The sequence below is a fragment of the Patiria miniata genome, unplaced genomic scaffold, assembly GCF_015706575.1.
Source record: "Patiria miniata isolate m_02_andy unplaced genomic scaffold, ASM1570657v1 HiC_scaffold_4, whole genome shotgun sequence".
Lineage (NCBI taxonomy): Eukaryota > Metazoa > Echinodermata > Asteroidea > Valvatida > Asterinidae > Patiria > Patiria miniata.
In genome coordinates, this window is record NW_024037071.1 from 3,841,294 (window position 1) to 3,863,884 (window position 22,591).

At 39.4% G+C, this 22,591-nt stretch overlaps 1 protein-coding gene across 1 annotated transcript; it reads left to right on the forward strand.

The window, feature by feature from the left end:
• LOC119739952 (QWRF motif-containing protein 4-like) lies at positions 1 to 19,523 on the forward strand. The gene is made up of 18 exons (XM_038215110.1): positions 1 to 106; positions 1,182 to 1,291; positions 2,085 to 2,220; positions 7,563 to 7,689; positions 8,382 to 8,551; positions 9,672 to 9,856; positions 12,049 to 12,124; positions 12,295 to 12,338; positions 12,841 to 12,986; positions 13,430 to 13,688; positions 14,145 to 14,216; positions 14,555 to 14,634; positions 14,997 to 15,080; positions 15,822 to 15,860; positions 16,450 to 16,569; positions 17,062 to 17,203; positions 18,019 to 18,169; positions 18,883 to 19,523. Exons 1-18 carry the CDS (start codon positions 42 to 44, stop codon positions 18,959 to 18,961), a joined length of 2,085 nt encoding a protein of 694 aa, XP_038071038.1. The 5' UTR covers positions 1 to 41; the 3' UTR covers positions 18,962 to 19,523.
• The last annotated feature ends 3,068 nt before the right edge of the window (positions 19,524 to 22,591 follow it).

Genomic DNA, 22,591 nt, shown 5'->3' on the forward strand with positions numbered 1-22,591 from the left:
AATAAATTCTGAGTACATTGGCGAATCGCGGGAGTTTCAAGATGGCGTCGAAGAGGACACTTTACAAACCGGCAACTTTGCAAGATATCGGCAGTCAAGAACAGAGGTTTGTTGATCAAGTTTGGAATAGACATCAAATAAAATGCAGTCCCAAGGGTCCCCTTTGTGACTTTGTTTTATGATTGTTTAAATGAACGTAGGCCCTATCGACCGTTTAACGGCTGTAAAACGACGTGGATCTATCGACGCAATTTCAATTCGCGTTGGACAACGCGCGCGCATTGCAAGCGTTACCTGCGCCGATTATGGTGACTCGAGGATACGCAATTTTCATCTGTATTGTCAGATCCCTATAAACATTATCCTCGAGTCACCATAATTGACGCAGATAACGCTTGCGACGCGCGCGCGTTGTCCAACGCAAATTGAATGCGAGTGCGTCAAAACATATCCTCGTCATATTACTATTAAAGTATTAGGGGGTCTGAAGATACATTGTATAACATTTTATGCTAAAGCTACGCGGTCCTATTTCTACGCATTCAATATGTGTGTGACAACGTTGCAAGCGTCTGCGCAGATTTATAATATATGGAGGGTCGAGGATAAACATAGGCCTAGCCCCATAAATGTGGCGAATAGCTGGACCACCTCCGTTAGCAGGTGAGTCTGTAAATAAGGGTCACACTTGGAACATGTAGGCCTACCCGAAAATGAAGAACTAAATTTTTCATTTTTAAATTTAGACTTTTTTTAGTAGTTTATTTACGCTTTAGAAGCACACTCACCCGCTTTACAGCGATAGGAAAAAATGTCCGGCCTTTCTCAGACGTCTGTTTTTCGTGTAATTTCCAGGTTTGTTTGCACATGTTTGCGTATCTTATTTCCAACATCGAAAAGATCAGCGCGTGCTGGATCTTTTCTGCTGCCAGTGCGAGTCACGCAGACTTGAGTCAAGGTGCACGTGGTAACCTGGACATGAAAAAAAAAAAAACACGCTAGTCACCACTGCACTTGCTTGGTCCAGTTTACCTGCTTGAGTAACCCCAGCTCCAATGCTTATCGCATTTAGAGCTGGAGGTACAACTATGTTAAAAAAAAAACTAGATCGTAAGAGGCCCGAAAAACGCGACTGTTTCCTTCAACTTATCTCGGAGATATTGATTCCATTCTTTTAACAGGAGAGGGTTGGCCCAGGGTCGGCTCGTGAGTAAACCCATTCTACCAGACACCATGACTGTGTTTGCGTCTCCAAGAGATTTTAATCTGAATGCTTCAAACATGGATACAGGTAGGTCAAAAATCTATTAATTTCTCCCAACTCAGGTAATTTATGTAATCGAAAGTTAAATTTATCTACTTGAATTCAATTCTCCGTGACATTTTGTTACAACCAAAAAAAGTTATATCTTATGCAAAGACTTGATATTTGCTCTTGTGATATACATTTATAATGAGGATATCTAAAAATAACTTCAGTCCAGTAGCAGCCATTTTAATGTTGGCGTATCAGAAGTATATTTATTGTTGTATGTTGTGTTATTTTATATGTGACCTGTTTGTACACAATTTCTGAACACTGATGAATGTTGGTGACTATTGAAGACTTTATTTGTAGTCATTTATTACTAGCAAGATTCAAGTCTGTCAAAAAAAAACAGAACAATGAATTGCAAAAGAAAGGACTGATATTCAGTTGTTATTAATCATTAACTGAGTATTTATTCATCGCTACAAATTTGTAATAATTAATAGTGTATTAAAAGGTATATTTGGTTAGTTTATCCATGTATCTGAAAAACCTAAAATAATATCAATTTTGGTTTTCTGTGCACTAAAAACTTTGTCTTCAAATTCAAATAAATTGATAAAAATGCATTTATCTATCAAAAGATGGATAACCAATATCTAATTTTAAAAACTTAATGACTAAATAGACTTTTAAATACATAAATAAAACGAATAACAGCATACAGAGTGTTTTCAAATATTTGGAAAAATTATGCTCAACCGGTCATGGCAATATCATTTTCAACTTATCGGTATCAGCAACTTTAAACATTTTCAAATGATTATTTTTGCAGGTGATATGACAGTGACCCTGCCTAATTGTGGCTACCCCGTAGAGGGCTCCGTCACCCCTCCCAGGCAGTCCCTGGCAAGGGCTATGACCGGCAACGGTCCCAAAACACCAGACGACATCACACATCGATCCAAATCGTGAGTTATTATACAAATAATGAATGTTTATGAGTGCAGTGGTCAGAATAATTTCATGAGGTGACAGCTGGAGTGTTATATTCCACGAGGCGAAGTTGAGTGGAATTGAATATTCCATCTGTTACCGAATGAAATTATTCTTTCCATTGCACGAATGTGAGACATTCATTATTTGTTTTCTGCCCATATATTGTTAACGTTTTTAATTTTAAACCTTTGTTAACTTTGAACAAGCTGAACAAAAATACTGGATGCCAGAACACAATTTTGTAAATTGTGTTTGTTCTTATAGTTTTATCCTCCAATCGAATGTTATATAAAACAAACAATGAGTGTTTTGCATTCGTGCAATGGAGAGAATATTTTTGTTGAATGTTCCGTTCAACTCGGCTTCGCCTTGTTTTTAATGGAACATTCCATCTTTCAACTCATGGAAATATTTTCACAATTGCACTCATAAACATTCATTACTTGTATACTGTTCTTAATCCATTAGTGCCTGTACCGCCCCAAAGCGCCCTGTCTGTTAATCCTTAAACTGCCTAAAACTGTCCCAGCACCCTTTGTTTTATGGATTATCAAGCAATAAATACAGCCTAGTACAATGTAATACAAGTGCTAATGAGATAATACAATACACATACTACATAGGCTAGCAACTGGACACAAAAACTGCTCTGATAACATGAAATACAATGTAGCACAACCAAATTTTGAGCTGTCCCTTGCAGAGTAACAGATTATTCCACTAGAATGCAAAATTCACTGTACAGAATTGACCTGAGCACACTTCATTTCCCTTGGACTAATCTTTTAAACGGTCCAATAATGTTCAATCTCAGGCGGTCAATACTGAGAAATGTGATCGAGTGGTTAGAGTTTGTGACTCATGAGCAGAGGGTTAGGGGTTTGAATTCAGCTGCTGGTCATATGCTATGTCCTTGGGCAAGCCACTTCACCCCCACTTGCCTCTCTCCTCCCATTAGCTTGGGAGCAACCTGTGATGGACTGGCATCCCATCTAGGGGGAATAGAAATATTCTCAGCCATCTCATTCCAGTGAAACAGAACATAAACGCCAGCCTTATGGGTCATACACAAATGTAAATGTATGCTCGTGAGTCGTGACTGACTTTACTTACATGTTATTTTCAAAGAAAGTCTCACTGTTTTTTTTTATCACCAAACTATTCATACATTTTGTGTGTAATTTGAATGACACAATATCCATCTAGTGTTCCCTGTACCTTAAAAATTACCTTAAAAATACAGTTTTTAATACACATTTAAGTTAACACAGCAAAACATTTGCACTTCATTCATATGTACTTGTAGCCTTTATATGACTGGTCACACTTCAATTTCAAATCAGATATAAGATACAGACTACAATAATTCGAATTCTTTAGAATTGTCAGAAAATGTGTATTATACAATAGGTAATTAGAATAGAATCTGGAGGAATTTAGAACCTCGGTGCTCACAACACAAAGAGTTTTTCCAAAAGTTATCCATCACACAAGTTAGGGAAGGGTAAATGTTGTTTAAAATTCCATCAAACCTGTGAATACCAAAATATTTGTTGCAGTTACAAATTGAAATGTCAACGTGACCGCTTACACTTGCTCAGAATGCACGTAATGGCTTTGCGGAGTACCTGCCTATGCTCAGCTTGAATGTACGTCAGGAACGTTGTCCCAATGAAAACGTGACAGATCGGATTGATGGCCAAAAGAGCAGACACTTTTAACTGCTGCTCGGTGACCCTCCCATAACAGGCAAAGATAGTGCACGTTATAATCATTGGTACCCACGCCACGACGAACGAACTGAAATTGATGAGAAAATACCGCATTGTCTTGCGATTGAGGCTTGGATTTTTTTTATTGGTTGGGCCGGGCCTGTTTGCATTTGAGTTTGCTTGACTTTGATCCACAACTGTCTGTGACACGCTGCGAGTTTCTTGATGTATTTTTTTTTGTTGGTTGCGAGCAATGCGCGCCAAGGACGAACACAAGACGGCAACAATGAAAACACAGGGGATGCTCACAGTATCAAAGCTGACGTTAAAAGTCACCACAATGAACTCATTCTCTGCCGCGTGTACGATTTGGATCGGCTCAACAATGCCTCGTATCGGGCTACACGTGAACGTAACGGCGGCCAGAACGGATGCGACTACCGTCATGATAAACCACCCTAGAGCGATTATAAGCAAGCTTCTCCGATCGGTCATCAGACGCAAATACTGCATGGGCCGCGACACCTTCACGTACATGTCCCCGGCAACCAAGATGGAATTCACAAAGTACATGGCGATGAGGTAGTTGAACACTAACATGAGGGTCACGAGAAACGAAATGTCGTACATTTTGGTGTTGTCCCCCATGAAGGGGATCGTGCGCAGGGACAGGATGACGCACAGTAGCTCGGAAAGACAGAGGTTGGCCAGAAAATAGTTGGAGGGCTTGCGGAGGGAGTGGCAGAACGCTACGGAAAGTATAATCCAAATGTATACGATGGCCATTATTGTAAGGGGTACTATCATGATGAGTAATATTGAGAAATTCAGTCTGCCAGGGGGTTGTTCATTTTGCGTGCCATTTACTGGACTCTCCGTCCCGTTCATTAAATCTCCAGCATTTTCCATCTTGGCTTTGCTGTTTCTCCTTTTCAATCTAATCTAAATTTGAAATTTGTTTTTTTTTATCAAATTATGCTTATATATGTACTTGTACTATACGTACTAGGCTTGTTTATAATTATGAAGTTTTAAAGAGTTTTTGTATTTTCAAAATATTGCACACACAAACATTGCAAACAATTGTCTTACCTCAAATTCACAATGATGCTACATGTGTATAAAATAAGATTTTAACAAGTCGACTGATAAAACTATTTTACACCATAAATTCCACAGGAGGATCAAACGCAGAAATTTGGAGCTTCCTAAGAATACCCTCAGAGTCAGAAGTTACATATGCCTTTTCAGACAATACGTTCCAATCCAGGTAGTATTGCACTGTTTGCAAATCCCGGTTCTGGTCGTCTTCAAGAAAATGCGCCAATGTTACATACAGGACTTGGTCCTGTTGATTTGAGCTCTGGCTGGGTGTGATTGCTGATCGTCAATAGTTGAATTTCTGTCGGTAATTTTGTCATGAATGTTGTAGACGACTACGTGTATATTGAGTCCTCAGTTGAGTCTCCAAATGGATGAGATGAGATCAATCTTGTTTAGCTCCGTCGTTGGTTTTAAGACTGGTTCGAGTCCAGCTCCGGGCCTCTTTTCATTGTCGTCACAAGTAGTCCAGGTGAGACTTCTGCCGGTCTTCAGACTGTTGGTTCGAATCCTTGTTGTGGCATATCTCAAAAGAAACGCGTTTGTTTTTAGATGTTAAAATCCTAGTCAAGGCTTCTTACTATTAGCAGACTCCTCCAGCAGCTGAGATGCGAGCCATTTAAGCCTGCTATGTGCACTTAGGCCTATAACAATTCTGTTGGTCTTCAGAAAGTAGGTTCGAATCCTGGCTGTGGCATATCAAACTTTTGTTTCCTCAGAATAAGTGCCGGGCGAGAATCCAGTTGTAAATCTCAACTGTTGGGATTGTAAATGCGTAGTTCAAATTTCAAAACTGTGTGTCGTATCCTCAAGCGTCAAGAGAAGTCACAGCAAAACAGCACACTTCAAAGTTTGCCTTGAATCGTTAATTCTGCTCACTCGATCTTTGATTTCCTCATAAATTCCACTTTGTTTAATATCACATTCCGCATGTCTTTTGCTTTGAGAAGAAGTGACTTTCTAGAGTGTGTCGGTCCTTTTCCCCAACGCCGGAATAAAAAGTTCCTTTGACAGTAAAATGCTCACAAACTTGTGATCTGTGGGAGCATTTTGAGGTCACACATATGGCACACTGTTGCCTTTTGTCGCGGTTTCACTGTTTTATATCTGTTCCACTCCCCGGTGTTAATGTTTACCCATTTTGTTAGCCGACCCCATTCCCGTAGTGTTCCGCCTCATTTTGTCATCGATCATATCGCTGCGTAAACATGTCTTGTCGTTGTTGCAGAGATATTCCAAACGAACGCAGGAAAATGAGAACTCTCGATTGTCGTAGCCCAGTTGTAGTGTCCATATAATACAGATTTAATCATTGGTAAATAGCTGATAAGTACACGAGTACCTGTTAGACATGTGAATGCTATCAATATAAAGGCTAGTTTATGCGATTGTAAGCAAAAGTGAAATTCATTTTGTTATTGGATATTAACATGCCTTTTGACAATGCTAGGGTTGTTTGTTTAGCATTAATTCATTCATGGACTATCAGTTCCGAGAACCGGTCAATTTAAGAAATACTTGTCTTTGAATATTAAAAGGAGGATATTATTGACTGCGGAGCTGACATGGCAAGGAATTTTTTCCAATGAATTGTTCATTGAATCCTCTTTAAAATATAATTCACTGCTCCTTGACTTTCGCTACCATTTGTCGCTTCACAAAATATTGATTGGTGCAGGATGATATTGTTTGTCAAGTTGAATTGGCGAGAGAATTTTTAATGTTGTATCCCCTGTTGTTCCTTAGCTTAGATGATTTTTTGTTTTGATTCACGGCTCTTTAACTTTTACTGGCAGTTGCATCAGCTAATATTGATTGATGTGTTTGCATTACCGTTTCGGTTCAGTGTAGCCGACAGGTTGCTTAGGAACAGAAAGCAATTTGATTTCATTTTTGTACATGCGGGCCATTTAGGAATTTACAATGTCCAGATTTATTGGAGCAAAACTAAAGAAAAGAGTCTGAACCAATTATTATTATAATTGTTTTAGGTAATTGAATGGGGAGTGGACGGACAAATACATGTACTTTGGAACCATTTCTCAGTGGCTTTTATTTTGTCGACTTTTTGATTCATTTAATCAATTGAGCTGTAGAGTAAATGCATTACGTACAATTTTTAAAATGTTCAGATCAGTGCTTAGCCACCAACTGGACTGCTATATTTAGCATGGGGATTTTATTGCAAGTTTATTTGGTTTATCTACATGTATCTGGGTTTTTTTAAACAGAACTAGGCCGATGTTTTCCAAATGTCAATTTTAACCATGAAAAACAATTAAGATTTTACTAATCTTGTACATATCTTGAAAAAAATCAACGTTTTTCAGTTTAAACTTCATGGTTCAAGATTCAAATTGGTATTTAAATTGTGTTGCCTGGCCTGTAATCTGGCAGATTTGCCTAAAAATAAAAGCAGCGTTATGATTATAGAAGTATCAGAATTTCCAGTTTTCATATCTTAATTTGTCATAACTGGATATTGTTCTTTTGACGTGTAGGTTGCCATTTGGTAGTCAGTATGGGAGTGGCCATGGAGCCACGCCCAGCTCCCCCTCCAAGCCGACGCCCTCAGCATTGCTAGAGCTGTCAGATGCTGAAAATGATCCAAGCCATAGCACATCAAAGGTGAGATATGCCCAGCCCTTCATCCAAAACCTGTCGCATTTATTTACCTTAATTAAAAGTTCTATAAGCCTTATGCCTTTGCAGGTACTTCAGTGGGTATATGGAATTTGCATCGGGGGATATAAAATCAATATCGGTTTTGCCCTTCACCATCATATTTTAAACTCTGTGTACTTAGTGTTGTCCTGAGTGATTGTGAGAGAAAAAAATCACAAAATATACTTTGGTGGGACTCAAACCCACGACCTTTGTAGTCACTGGGGCAGGCGTCTTACCACTCAACAACCGAGCTTGCCGGGGTTGGCTGGCTGGTTCGAATCTGATGCAGCAGCATGTACCACTAAAAAAAAGGGCAAAACCCGATATTAAATTTAGTGGTTATGGTTTTTTATTTAAATGTTACTCATGCATATCTTAGCGAGACAAAACCACTGACCTCTAACTCCGCCTTAACGCATTATGTCTATTCCAACAAGTTCAGCACCAGTTTAGGCAGAGTTCCTTCTTTAACTTGTGATACTATAATACTAGTCTCCCTCATTGATCCATGGTGCGTTCTTTTTCCATCGGCTTCGCATCGGAAAAACAAAACTCCATGGATCACCTCAGGAGGCTAGTCTTACTGTACCATTTTTAGCAGTCAATATTTGCATAAATATGTGTAAATTTTATTAATTTTTATTTTTAAGCAGTCCCCTATACTACACGTCAGACATCTGACTCCCTCCCCTGTGCTGTTTGTGGACGCGTCCGGAGGCCGTGTTGACCCAGACAGGTCAGAGGTCGAAACCAACACCAACCTGGTCATCTCGCCAGCTAAGGTCATATGTCACGCCCCGGCGGTGGTTGAGAGTGACCTGAGGTAGGTATAGGACTACGAAATGCAAATATTGTGATTGTTAAAAAAAACGTTCTTGTTTGTTGTCATTTTTGCAGAATGGACATTCAACTTAACAAATCTATTAAAATCTTAGATCCTTTCCAGAATTTCTTACATTTTTCATATCTTTTGTGAGAAAAAAGTTGAAAATATAATTATGTCAAGATTGTATTTGGGAGCTTATACAAAGTTATTTTATTACAAAATTAGTCTTTGCTCCAGAAAAATAGGTTTGGTACAGTCCCATGTCCATATAATCGCGTCAAATTTATGAAAAATCTTAACGTATTTCTTGAGATTTAAGATTGCCCGTTTTAAAAATAGTTGAGAAATCAACTTTACCCCACTGTCTTGACTGTGACCCTTACATGAGCCTTTGTGGCCCTACATGTACTTACTAGTCAAAGGAAACATTGATTGCAAAACCTTCCTGCCCAAATTATTGCAGCTATTTTTAACGCTTCTGTGATACTCCGGCCGTCTGTCACACCTAATTGAATTAAAACTTTACTTACGTACCAGAAATGATCCCCCTCCACACAAAAAAAATCCCGGAATATTGGCTTTCAGTTTAGTTTGACAAAAACATGGACATGCCAGGAATGTTAATTATGATAAGAAAAAGGTATTCCAAATTGGTTGGCAGTATCGCTTTTGAAATCTTGGTCCGGCAACAGCTGTTTCCTAAGAAGAAAATATAAAATCTGAATTTACTCTTCCTTACGTGAACTTTTCCACTTGAAAGTGAGGTTTGAATTGGTTACTTTTCCTGGTTTTTTTTCTGTCCTCCCCCCCCAAAAAAAATATTCTGTGTTTTTTTTTGTCTCCTGTCTGACCCTAAAATTTTGGGTGTAAACAGTGTCAGCTGATGACTTTTATATTATTATTTTTGAACTGAAAAATCTATACATTCATATGAACAAAATTTAAACAAAGTTGAAAATTGGAAAAAATTCTAAGTTTCCGACCCGTCCTTTTATTGTCAATGTTACTGGAAACACAACATTTATTTGTTACTATTATTTTTATTTTTCTAAAGGGGGGGGGCCTAATTAAGTTGTGCTGACATGATAAGGCTATTTGGTCTCGATTTTCATTCTAGAGACACGGGATATACGCAGGAAACAGCCAGGATTAAGGTAGAGGCTGTACCGACCGTCAGCCTGCTCGGTGACCTCGATGTGACCCAGGTCAAAGGTGACAAAAGGTCAGCTTTAAATCCTGTCACTGCTGCATCAAAGGGTGGCACTAGAACCCCACTGGTTGTCAAGGAGAATACGCTAGCAGGTTAGGCCATAATAGGGTAGCAACAAAAAGATCTTGTAATGAGAAATGCTTATTACTGGTTTGCTTAGCATATGAGATTTCTGGGAAAAGTTTTCATTATAGAGGGCTCTCTTACTGACTCACGTGACCCGGCCTACATCGGGGTACCGGAAAGTCAGCGCCACCATTGCAGTAGGCAGTAGGCAAGCCTTCACCGCTGTGATGGATGGCAAAAACTGCGAGAAAAATGTGGAGCCAACACCCAGTGTTGGGTTGGCACGATTGGGTCAGAACGATTAGGACAATGGCACAGTTAGTGACCATTATGCCATTTGATAAAGAATTTGCAGTTATTTTAAGTGAGAATATGCCCTACTGTCTAGTTTGCAACGCAAGACATGGTTGCTAACAAAATGCTTGCCTACTGCAATGGTGGCCAATCATCGGTGAAACTGGATGGTCACATGGTACTCTGATGTCATACGATTGGAGCCTGTAGGAAATTGACCTATCGTGGTAGAATCGCGATAGAATCACGTCAATGCAGCTTGTGAAATATTGTCCAATTACATGATATACAAATGGACGTGGAACGCGCCAAATCTTAGACAAACAAACTTAGTGTACAAAAACTCCATAGGGTTGTCTTAGGGACGTGGCTAACTCGCAAACGGCGATAGGTCAATAGGAACATGTTCTTTGTTGGACCATTGAACAAAAATTTGGCTTAAAATGTCTTAAAATGGACCACCTAAAAGTCTTTCTTGTACAAAGTCAGGTACGTGTAAACCTGCATGCTCTTTTATTTAGACCAAAATATTCAAGATAAATTTGTGAATAATATCTGAAAAGCACTGTAATCAGACAAATTCTTTCATGCCTGAATGCAGGGGTCAACAGTTTTAATCCCAAGTGTGTGATACAATTCATTTTCCTCTGAAAAGATTAAATTTCTTTAAATCAAGGACTTTGCAAGAAGCTCGAAATCATTGATCATTCTCCTTCCGCCTTCCCTAATTCCTAGTGTACTGCCTCACGGGGACACGTGGAAATTAAAGATTGAGTTCAGCTGTTCCAGATTCGGTTGTTTGTCCATGCATTTTTGGAGGGTGATTTACATCAAAGGATTACTGTAATCTAGATCCAAACACTGGGAGGGGGGGGGGGGCGGTCAGGGCATAATAAGATGTGAAAACAAGAACAGGAAACAAGCTATAATGATGCCCAAGGTTAAAATCAAACTTGGCTTGACGTCATGTAAGCCAATCGGCAAGGTATTGAAATGCTGTTTCAACTGCTCCCGAGTCCCGACTGACACTATAGACCAAGTGCCCTGTGACGTCATGCCGTCAGGAAACCACCGGGCAACCCATACATTTAAGCATCATTTGCATGTTATTTGGCCCACATTGAACAGTATATTCCAACACTTCTAAAAACGATTCATCTTTCAAGAGATATACATGCAGTGCAGAAGGGAACCATTTGCTTAAAAGTTGGCATCATGTGACCAAAACATGCAATTTGTAAAAACAAATGTCACCTGGTCTATAGACACTTATATAAGCCCTGGAATTGCTGGTCTGTATTGAGCGGTGACCTTTAGGGTTAAAGGCACACAGGTCATTGAAGGAGCACGGAGGTCAGTTGACGGCTACCGCAACAGTGTCAACAGGATATGGGCTTAAGTAGCTTTAATCCTGGGAATAATCTAGAGCCAGTGAACAGTTTATGGAGAAGGGCTACTGGCTTAGTTTTATGTCAAGTCAGTGACGATACATTTATAATGTACATGGATTTACTTTGGCACTCTAGCGAAGAACAAAAACCTGTTCTCCCCGTTAGTCTCTTAAAAAATAATCCAAGTTCTGGAAAACAAATAAGATACTAAAATTAAATTTAGTGTTGCTTGTTATTAAAATAGCTTTGCCTCAAATTCAATTTTCTAATTTGAAATGTTGTTAATTTTTTTGTTAAGTGTGAAATGGAAAAACCAACAAAATTAAACATTTAATTAGCTATCAACTAAAAATTCTGGGAATTTATTCAGGAAAAAAAACATGTGTATTCAAAATTTACAATATATTGCCTTATTGTTCTTTTTTTTTTTGAAGTGGATGCATACAGGTCAAATGAAGTAACAATGATCTGAAAGAAAAATGGTTTGATTGCTTTTATTTCCCGTTGTTATTTTTTACCAATCTTGCCTGCAGGTATTTCACAGGATATATCACAGGCCCTGAGAATCCAGGATGCGTCCAGAGATGGGGATAAGAATGCATCAGTTGGGTGAGAAATATTCTGGACTTTTCTGAGTCACAGTTTCACTTTTAACCAGTTTGTGCCGGAGGGCGCGTGTACAAGCAAAAGCTTTCCGAAATTGATGTGATGGAATCACAACAAGAGTACATGTTCTCTAGGATGTTTGTTAAATTTAATCATTCTGTTTTTAGTTCCAGCACCAAGACAGAATCCACCCAGAAGGACAAGAAGAAAAAGAAAGGTAGCTAACAGTTTGCGTCTTGAACATTCGTCCTCAACTTCCCAGAACCCATCAAAATGACTCCACAGCCACTGTTCTGTTTTTATTTTAAGTACAGAACAATCTATCATAGGTGGTGACAGCGAGAGCCTTCAAGTTCTCATTGGACATATGTTGTTTAAAATTTGCGTGAACTCTTTCTAAAATGCATAACATAGAAACCTGTTTCATTGGTCATGATGGTCAGTTATCGACAATATGTCACAAATTTTTGAGAAAGCAAATAACTAGAGAACTCCAGCAGCCTTAGATAGGGCCATTCCCCTTTCTGCCTATTCCCCCCCCCCCCCCCCCCCCCATGCCGCCCCCCCCCCGGCCCATGCCGCCCCCCCCATGCCCCCACCCCCTTCATGCCCCCACCCCCCTTCATGCCCCCACCCCCTCCATGCTCCCACCCCCTCCATGCCTTCACCCCCTCCATGTTTACAGAAGTTCTAATTATTTCTGACGTATCGTCTCCTAGCCACGTTTGTACCATCACGGTACATGCAAGCTGCTACCAAGCCTGTGTCCGTTGGATCCAGTTCTATGGGGGAGACAACCACGGTCCCACCGCGCCCAAGATACAGCTCAGCCACCCAGCACCCTAGAGCAGGCGCAACCAAAAAGGTAGCTAGCAAGGTCACATATGAATTAAGATAGAGGTTTTGTTGCTCTTTTACCTTGATATGTTTTCTCCTTTAAAATCTCTGTTTTAGAAATTTGTGTCCACAAGACATAGGTCGGCAAAACTTTTCAAAATTGAAGAGTTGAACTGTGACTGAGACATTTTCTAAGTTCTTAATCTTCACTATTTTTTCCCCTTCTCCCAGCCTTAAAATTTAAGACTTAAAGCTCTTTGTACCAGTGTATGTTTCAAGGAAGCCATGTTTCAATATTTACTACGTTGATAACATGGCAGTATAATTCACGTTTTTGGACATTTTGTTACCATCCGAGCTCTTGTATCAGAAGTTTTATATAGAGTTCCCCAAAAGGGTGTTTCTTTATAAAGATAGACTAATAAATTATCAGACTTGTGATTTTCTCTAAAATATTTACATGATTCACAGCAACCATCGCATACAAAGAGAACAGTCAGTTCGTCTGCCGCCAAGCGACCAATAGGCAGCCAGCGCAGCCAATCCACCAACCAATCACAGTACAGCTACACCCCAATGCCTCGTGGGATGCACAAAGGGGGCGGGGTCACCTCAACACCAGCCATGAACGCCTCCATACTCCCTCCAGCTGGTAGCTTGGATGCATCGGCCATCGGTTCATCCATGATACAGGGCCCTGATGTATCCATGGCGATGGCCCCGGCATCAGGTTAGTATATGGTCCTATGGTCACTTAAAGATGCGTTAAACATCAGTTCATCCATGATACAGGGCCATGATGTATCCATGGAGATGGCCCCAGCATCAGGTTAGTATGGTCCTATGGTCACTTAAAGATGCGTCGTCGGGCATTGGTTCATCCATGATACAGGGCCATGATGTATCCATGGTGACGGTCCCAGCATCAGGTTAGTATATGGTCCTATGGCCCCTTAAAGATGCATCAGACATCGGTTCGTCCATCATACAGGACCCTGATGTATCCATGGCGATGGCCCCGGCAACAGGTTAGTCTATGGTCACTTAAAGATGCGTCGTCAGGCATCGATTCATCCATGATACATGATATTTTTTGTCTGTATCCAAAGTTCTCAAACTCCTAAATTTCATAACTAAAACTGTCTGTAATCTGAAACTCGGTTGGTACCCTTCTTCTATCTTACAGGCATTGCTATGTCATTAGCCGGTAGACTGGACAGCACTAAGAGTACTTCCCACCAAGAATCATCTGCTGCAGGTATTGAAATGTCATTACAAGACTTTGTCAGACTTTAGTGCTATTTATAAGCACGATCTTCTCCAAGATTATAGACTGTATCCACCCTATCCCCCCCCCCAAAAAAAAGAAGAAAATTACCTCCAGTCGACATGATGCATCGTTACATTTTTCATTTTTTTCAATGCAGATGTTGACCTTCAGAACGTGAGGAATTAAGAAATTTAAAGTTACCTAAATTGATTTATAATTTCCATGAAAAAGGGCAAATTTATAGTTAACAGGGGGGTGGGGGGGGGAGGACAATGCATACAATCCTATCAGAAGTCGTTTGACTCTCGTTTATGGTGTTTTCGCAGATACATCTGTCTTCCAGTCTGGTATGTCCACCTCAGCAGGGCAGGACTCAGCTTATGTCTCATTACCAACCACACACAAGGCATGTATAAACCATCGACTTTCTCCTTAATTTTCTGGATTTATTCACTGCGAAGGACCCTCAAGTTAACACTCCTTAATTATTTCTTGATTGTCTTTCAACAAAACTACTACTCTAAAGCATAAAACGTAGAAGAAAAATGATGGAAAACAGTTAAATGGATTGAAAATTTTCTTTCTTAGCTTAGAAAGCATCAAGAAATGTTGTAGTCAACAGAAATGTTGTGTATGGCAGTGCTAAAACCATTTTTTTTTTTTTTTTTTTTTTTTAAGTTAAGTAAAACAAGAGTTAGGTCTGTGAAGGGAATGGTTCATACAAAAAAATAATACAGGACTATTTGGTTGTTTTTTTTGGTTTCACAGAAGAAACGAGCAGCTGTTATTACCCAGGATTACCTGGACCGGGTGTATGCTCGCTACACGCAGGCTCTGTTTCTTGACTCCAAGGTAAAGGGGAAACAAATACATGAAAAATAATACAAGAAAAAATCTGGAGGGGGGTTGGTCTTGAGCCATATGGGTAGTCAAAACCTGGGCCAGTTTTCGAAGAATAAACAAAACTTGATGTTCTCAGTTTTTTTCTATCCAGGAGGGGAAGCTATTCAATAAATATGCTCAACAGCTCCATAATATTCAATATAATTTCACTTTCACTTTCACTTCATTTCACTTTATTGTCCACACAAAGTACAAAATTGGTTGAATGTCGGTTATTTTTTAACCATAACATGTGGATGGGGCCCCTGAAATACTACAGCTGCTGTCAAGTTCTTTTGAAGGTACTGCATTAACCCTAATTCCCTAGGCATTTTTGCTGGGATGCAACCTCAATCCTGCAAAATCCTCCATTATTTCTTGAGTGTGGTCCTTGGAAGGGTGACCACTGCCTAAATCCTGCAAAATCCTGCAGCAATCACTGTCAATATGTTGAGCCAGCCAGTGACATCCTGAAGCAGTGTAGAGGATTTCATGCATGATCTAAATATGTGTACGGCTGAGCATAAACGACACACGGTCCAGCCCAAGACCTTGACACAGTGCATCCTACAAAATTTTGCACACATTTTTGCCATATAGCCTCAATCCTGCGAAATCCTCCATTCTCAGAGAACATTTTGGAGGATTTGGGAAGGTTAGGGTTAAACAAGCTGAATGACATTTTTTTCATTGTATTTTTTTTCTCTCTAGCTGGAGAAATCTTTAAAGGAACAAGAGAAAGAAGCGATGGTGAGTAGTCCCCTCTGTTTCCTGCATACATAATTATGTTTTCTGTCAGATGTACATTATGTATTATGATTTCTGGTAATGAATACAATTGTTCCTCAAAACGTGAACAGGCACCGAGCACAGGAAATTAAAGATGTACACAAAGACATTTTCAGATCCAAAAATGGAAAGGAACACTCCAGAATTATATTCTTGAGGGAACCCACAAAAACAGGCAACTAAACCTGAAGGCATCTTTAGAAATAAAGAAATGTTTTTATGAATCTAGAAGTGGGAGGGGAACCCTAGAATTATACTCAGGTGGACCACAAAAACAGACAGAAACTGAAAATCCAATTAAAAAGTTGGTCTGAGTAGGATTCGAACCTGGTCCAGAGAGGTGAAAGGCAAAGCAAATACATCTGCACCAATCTAGCTCCCTGACTGTTCTTAAAAGCCAGCCTTAGGTTGCCTCCAAACCACTTGGTTACGGCTAATAGTAACTCAAGCATCTATAGGAAGTGACTTAGCCGATTAGCCATGCGTTATCATTGCCAGCCATTGCCAGGTCATTCAGACATAAGTTTTGCTTTGCTCTGACTCTCTCTAGTCTGAGATGTACGGCCTGTGGCACGAGAACGAGAGGCTGAGAAACAAGAAGCGAGACTTGGAGCTGGAGTTGGCGAGTGGTCGGCATGCCAACCATCTGGATCAACAGCTGGATGTACAGGTAGGCATGCTAATTACTCAGAAGAATTACATCAAAGCTACTCAACTGCTGAGTTGCAAATGGAGATTTCACATTGAAGCTTCCAAAAACTATTGAACAAAATATGAGTAATCTTTACTTTTTTATGTCAAAACCTAAATGCTGATTAGTTTCTCAAAAGGTCAAATGTCACATTTCACAGCCATTTTTGGAATGGATGATCCCAAATTGTTTAAGGTGTCCAACAAAACCCAGGCGTGGGATTGTTTTTCACTAACCTCGTTGCCAGACGGGTTCAGGCTGTCATCTGCCGGTAGCACACCTTGATATTTCCGGCCTCGCTCGCTGGGAGCGGGTCGCAGACAGATATTTCCAGCCTCGCTCGTTACATGTTTATCCATCATCCGTTTGCGTGTAAACACGTCGTCTGACATGAACTGGTTAATAATGACTAAATTAATGACAAGTCTGATGCATTTCAATTCAAAGTTGTCCTGTTCTATTTTTGCTTAGATTTCGGGTCTTGGCCCAGTTGTAACCCATCTGGATGAGCTGAAGAAGCAGTACAGCACCTTGGCCCATGCCCTGGATACAACCAGACATCAGCTGGGAACCGTGGGTATCCATGTTCCTCAAGATGAAGACGGTTATCATGGTGAGAACTTAGAGAGGTTAAATTATGAGTTTTTAAACTCTGGCAGGGGCTTCTACATGTCACTTCGTGGTCGGTCGGTCGGTAGGTCTTTCCTCGGAAAATTGACCAAAAACGGGCTTCCCAAAAAAGTTTCCCATAAAATATAACTACCAAGTGACCAAAAATCGACCGACTGCAATGCCGTCGTCAGTAAATGCACTCTTGGCGAAAGTTCTCAGAACACGCCTCTTTGTTTCAATCGATGTGCATGCGCATCTATTTTTCATATGAAGTGAGACATTCCAGAACCGGGCCAGAGCTTACTGTGCACTCGGGCTTGTTACAAGAACAAGTATGCGTAGGTCCTGCAGTGCATGATGGAATGATACAATTTTATTTTTACATTTGTCATTTACCTCTCAACGATATTCATTGAAATGTATACTCATTGCTGTTGGGAGCAGGTGGTACTGGTATTGAATGGAGTCATTGACAAGTAATGTCCAAATATTAAAAGTAACAAACTTTAAAATAAAATGTAAAAAAATCAAGGAAAATCCAAAGTCCAATAAGTACACAATAGATGAAAATAACAAGATTATGTTTTTCCACAAAATAAGTATGCTCTGAAAAAAATGTGAAATTGAAACAGAATTACAAATCAAGATTGTAAATTGGCTCTGGCATGTTTGCGGGAAATCTTAGTAGGTATACAAAAAAAGTGAATGGAGTTCTAAATGTTATCTGCGTTTAAAAAAGCAGGAAGTCTTGTAATTGCAGGTGAGTTACAACCCAGAAAATGTTTGATTTAAAACCGGTTAAATATTTCTCCTCAGGGTCGCTAATTAGTGCCTTAGCCGAGAGCGAGAATCTCCTGGGGGAGATCAGCGCAGCTACACGGACTCACCAACCCAAAATCACCTCCTTCGCTACCGCCATACAGGCCTTGCAGAAAGCCGTGGACAATGAAGACAAGGAACTCAAGAGGTAAGCCATATGCAACAAAAGAAGGTGACATCCCTCCATCCATTGTCTGTAGTGTTCATTTCTATCATTGTCTCCTTATACTGGATGTGGTATAAGATATTAAATAGTAATAAGGAAATATACTCCATGCATCAAAAGGAGATAATATCCCTCCCTCCATTGTCTGTTGTGTTCATTTCTATCATTGTCTCCTTATACTGGATGTGGTGTAAGGTGTTAAATAAAGGAAAATAAACTATCCATCAAAAGGAGATAACGTCCCTCCTCCAATTGTGTGTAGTTTTCATTTCTGCCAATTTAACCTTATACTGGATGTGTTGTACGCTTGGACAAGGAACTTAATGGGCTCATATCAGAAAGACATCAACTCCCTCCTTAATTGTCTCCAATGCTCAACTACCTGTTACTATTGTCTCCTTGTATCTAATGTGATGAAAGCAATCATCAGTACTTTATGTAGCAGAGCTGTTTAAAGCTTTTACTTTTGTACTGTGTGATTTTTATAAATGCAAAAACAAAAATGTTTAGTTTCTCAAAAACAATTTAGGCTGAGGTGGAGTGGCTGATCAGACTTTTCTGTGAACATTCGTTTTTCTTTTCTGCAACCCTGTTTTGCACTTTCCACAGTATGTTTTATTTTGGGGGATTATTTGCACACAAATAAATTGATTCTAAATATTTTGTTCGTTTGCTCATTTTTCATTTTCCGGTAGATGTCAGGAGCTTCTGGCAGCAACCAGCACCTTAGCCACACAGGAGGGGTCTTTACGGATACAACAGATTGAACAGTGATGACGTCTTTGCATCCAGCACCCACACATGAGATTGCCTTGAAGTAGCAGCTGCATCTTATAGACAGCGTGAAGCTTTCACTGGCCCAAGTAAACATGCTTGACGTAACAACCCACGCACGATGAGTGTGCATGCCTTCCCAAATCTGGATCCAGTTAAGTGACTGAACAGGTTTCACGCCGTAATTTCACAGACATTTCATGTGTTCCTGGGCCCGTGGATAGCAGTCAGCCAGTTCTGTATTTCAACTGTGCATGTGCACAACGGTATGGGTTACGGGCCATTCCGGATACTCGAACGATCGAAGGTGCATGAACGCGCGAGCGCACGACGCTTGCGTGTCAATTACTAGCAGAATGGTCATTCCGGATACTCGAACGATCGAAGGTGCATGAACGCGCGGGCACACGACGCTTGCGTGTAAATTACCAGCAGAATGGGCGTGCGCGTAACATCACGTAACATAATGTCAGCAATGTTATCCCGAATGACCTCGGGTCATTGAAATACCGAACTGGCTTTTTAAGTAAAAATGGCTTTTTAAAGAGGTTGTGGAATGCTCGAAGACATTTCCGTCATTTTTCGGGTATATGTAGCCTAAGGTGTGATGAAATAAAAACGACTATTGTTTCTGTCATAAAATGAGTACAAAAGGTACTTTTGAGAACTGTTTTTCAAGTCCTGTCATGCCTGTTTCGACCCGAACGTGCAATTTGTGTAAAAGTCGTCGTTGCGGGCAGCAAACAAAACACAGTAAATCGTGACGTAATAAACAGGACTCCCGATGCAGAGTAGCATAAACGAGTCCTGTTTATTACGTCACGATTTACTGTGTTTTGTTTGCTGCCCGCAACGACGACTTTTACACAAATTGCACGTTAAGGTCGAAACAGGACCTGAAAAATAGCTCTCAAAAGTACCTTTTGTATTCATTTCATGACAGAAACAATAGTCGTTTTTATTTCATCACACCTTAGGCTACATATACCCAAAAAATAACGGAAATGTTTTCGAGCATTCCACAACCGCTTTAAGTAAAAAATCTGAAAATCATAACAGAAACAGTTGACTATGAAGCTAGATAGCTCAGTTTGCAGAACACTGATAAGGTATTCTGTAGGTGGCGGGTTCGAATCCAGCTTTGTTTTTGTTAGACCAAACCCTGTTAGAGTATATGTAAAGCCTCAAGAGAATTTTTTTTTTTCAGAGAAAACTTGTTGAATGCAGTGTATTCTCAGTATGAGGCATTGTGTTCATGATTCTTTTTTTTTTTTCGTTTTGAAAATCGTTACAAACTGATCTGCAAATCTGCGTCTATATTTGATGAATATTTAAGTGCCTTTGTGATGATATATAAAAAAAGATTACATGTCACTTCTTGTCATGTACTCGGTAAAAACTGAAATTTTAAAGTGTTTTTTGAAAAGCTGTTTAAAGTTTACCAGTGTATTTAAAAATAAGACTGAAGGATCAATTTCATAAGAGACAACGCTTTATTTTAAGAGTGTGCATGATTGTTTTTTCTTAATTTGCTGTATCAAAACTGTTGCTGTTTATTTCAAAAGGGAAGGAAATTTGAGTAAAAGTTGCTACAACTCTCAATTTAGCGAACTGCTTTTCAAAAGAAGTTGTATTCATTCAAGGTTTTATTGTTTAAAACATGTTCGTGGAAACCAAATGGCACAATTTTATTAAAAATGTAAGGCTAACCCCTTGCTTTTTTCAATTTTGGCCAAAAACTGAAATTCCTTGAAACTTGCAGGAAAGATGCCTAAGGTAACCCTGAACACATTCCAATTCGATTTGAATAATGATTGGTGCTCCACTCGTCTCCAGAGGAATTTCTGCATTGTTTGAAGAAAAATCAATTTTTGGCCAAATTTTCTTAAAAATGTAAGGCTAACCCCTTGCTTTTTTCTCAATTTTGGCCAAAAAATGAAATTCCTTGAAACTTGCAGGAAAGATGCCTAAGGTAACCCTGAACACATTCCAATTCGATTTGAATACTGATTGGTGCTCCACTCGTCTCCAGAGGAATTTCTGCGTTGTTTGGAGAAAAATCAATTTTTGGCCAAATTTTGTTAAAAATGTAAGGCTAACCCCCTTGTTTTTTTTTCAATTTTGGCCAAAAAATGAAATTCCTTGAAACTTGCAGGAAAGATGCCTAAGGTAACCCTGAACACATTCCATTGGTGCTCCACTCGTCTCCAGAGGAATTGCTGCGTTGTTTGAAGAAAAGTCAATTTAGGCCAAATTTTGTAAAAATGTAAGGCTAACCCCTTGCTTTTTTTTCAATTTTGGCCAAAAAATGAAATTCCTTGAAACTTGCAGGAAAGATGCCTAAGGTAACCCTGAACACATTCCAATTCGATTTGAATAATGATTGGTGCTCCACTCGTCTCCAGAGGAATTTCTACGTTGTTTGGAGAAAAATCAATTTTTGGCCAAATTTTGTTAAAAATGTAAGGCTAACCCCTTGTTTTTTTTTCAATTTTGGCCAAAAAATGAAATTCCTTGAAACTTGCAGGAAAGTTGCCTAAGGTAACCCTGAACACATTCCAATTCGATCAGAATACTGATTGGTGCTCCACTCGTCTCCAGAGGAATTTCAGCGTTGTTTGGAGAAAAATCAATTTTTGGCCAAATTTTGTTAAAAATGTAAGGCTAACCCCTTGCTTTTTTTTCAATTTTGGCCAAAAAATGAAATTCCTTGAAACTTGCAGGAAAGATGCCTAAGGTAACCCTGAACACATTCCAATTCGATTTGAATACTGATTGGTGCTCCACTCGTCTCCAGAGGAATTTCTGCGTTGTTTGGAGAAAAATCAATTTTTGGCCAAATTTTGTTAAAAATGTAAGGCTAACCCCTTACTTTTTTTCAATTTTGGCCAAAAAATGAAATTCCTTGAAACTTGCAGGAAAGATGCCTAAGGTAACCCTGAACACATTCCAATTCGTTTTGAATATGGATTGATGCTCCACTCATCTCCAGAGGAATTTCTGCGTTGTTTGTAGAAAAATCTATTTTTGGCCAATTTTTTTTTTTTTTTCAATTTTGGGCAACAAATGAAATTCCTTGAAAATTGCAGGAAAGATGCTTAAGGTAACCCCAAAACACATTCCAATTCGATTTGAATACTGATTGGTGCTCCACTCGTCTCCAGAGGAATTTCTGCGTTGTTTGGAGAAAAATCAATTTTTGGCCAAATTTTGTAAAAAATGTAAGGCTAACCCCTTGCTTTTTTTTCAATTTTGGCCAAAAAATGAAATTCCTTGAAAATTGCAGGAAAGATGCCTAAGGTAACCCCGAACACATTCCAATTCGATTTGAATACTGATTGGTGCTCCACTCGTCTCCAGAGGAATTTCTGCGTTGTTTGGAGAAAAATCTATTTTAGGTCAAATTTTGTTAAAAATGTAAGGCTAACCCCTTGGTTTTTTTTCAATTTTGGCCAAAAAATGAAATTCCTTGAAACTTGCAGTAAAGATGCCTAAGGTAACCCCGAACACATTCCAATTCGATTTGAATATGGATTGATGCTCCACTCATCTCCAGAGGAATATCTGCGTTGTTTGTAGAATAATCAATTTTAGGTCAAATTTTGTTAAAAATGTAAGGCTAACCCCTTA

Coding starts and splice junctions, on each gene's coding strand:
- LOC119739952 (XM_038215110.1), top strand. CDS start 42: ATGGCGTCGAAGAGGACACTTTACAAACCGGCAACTTTGCAAGATATC. Junction 12,125..12,294: donor GATAAGAATGCATCAGTTGG/GTGAGAAATATT, acceptor TTTTAGTTCCAG/CACCAAGACAGAATCCACCC. Junction 13,689..14,144: donor GGCGATGGCCCCGGCATCAG/GTTAGTATATGG, acceptor TCTATCTTACAG/GCATTGCTATGTCATTAGCC.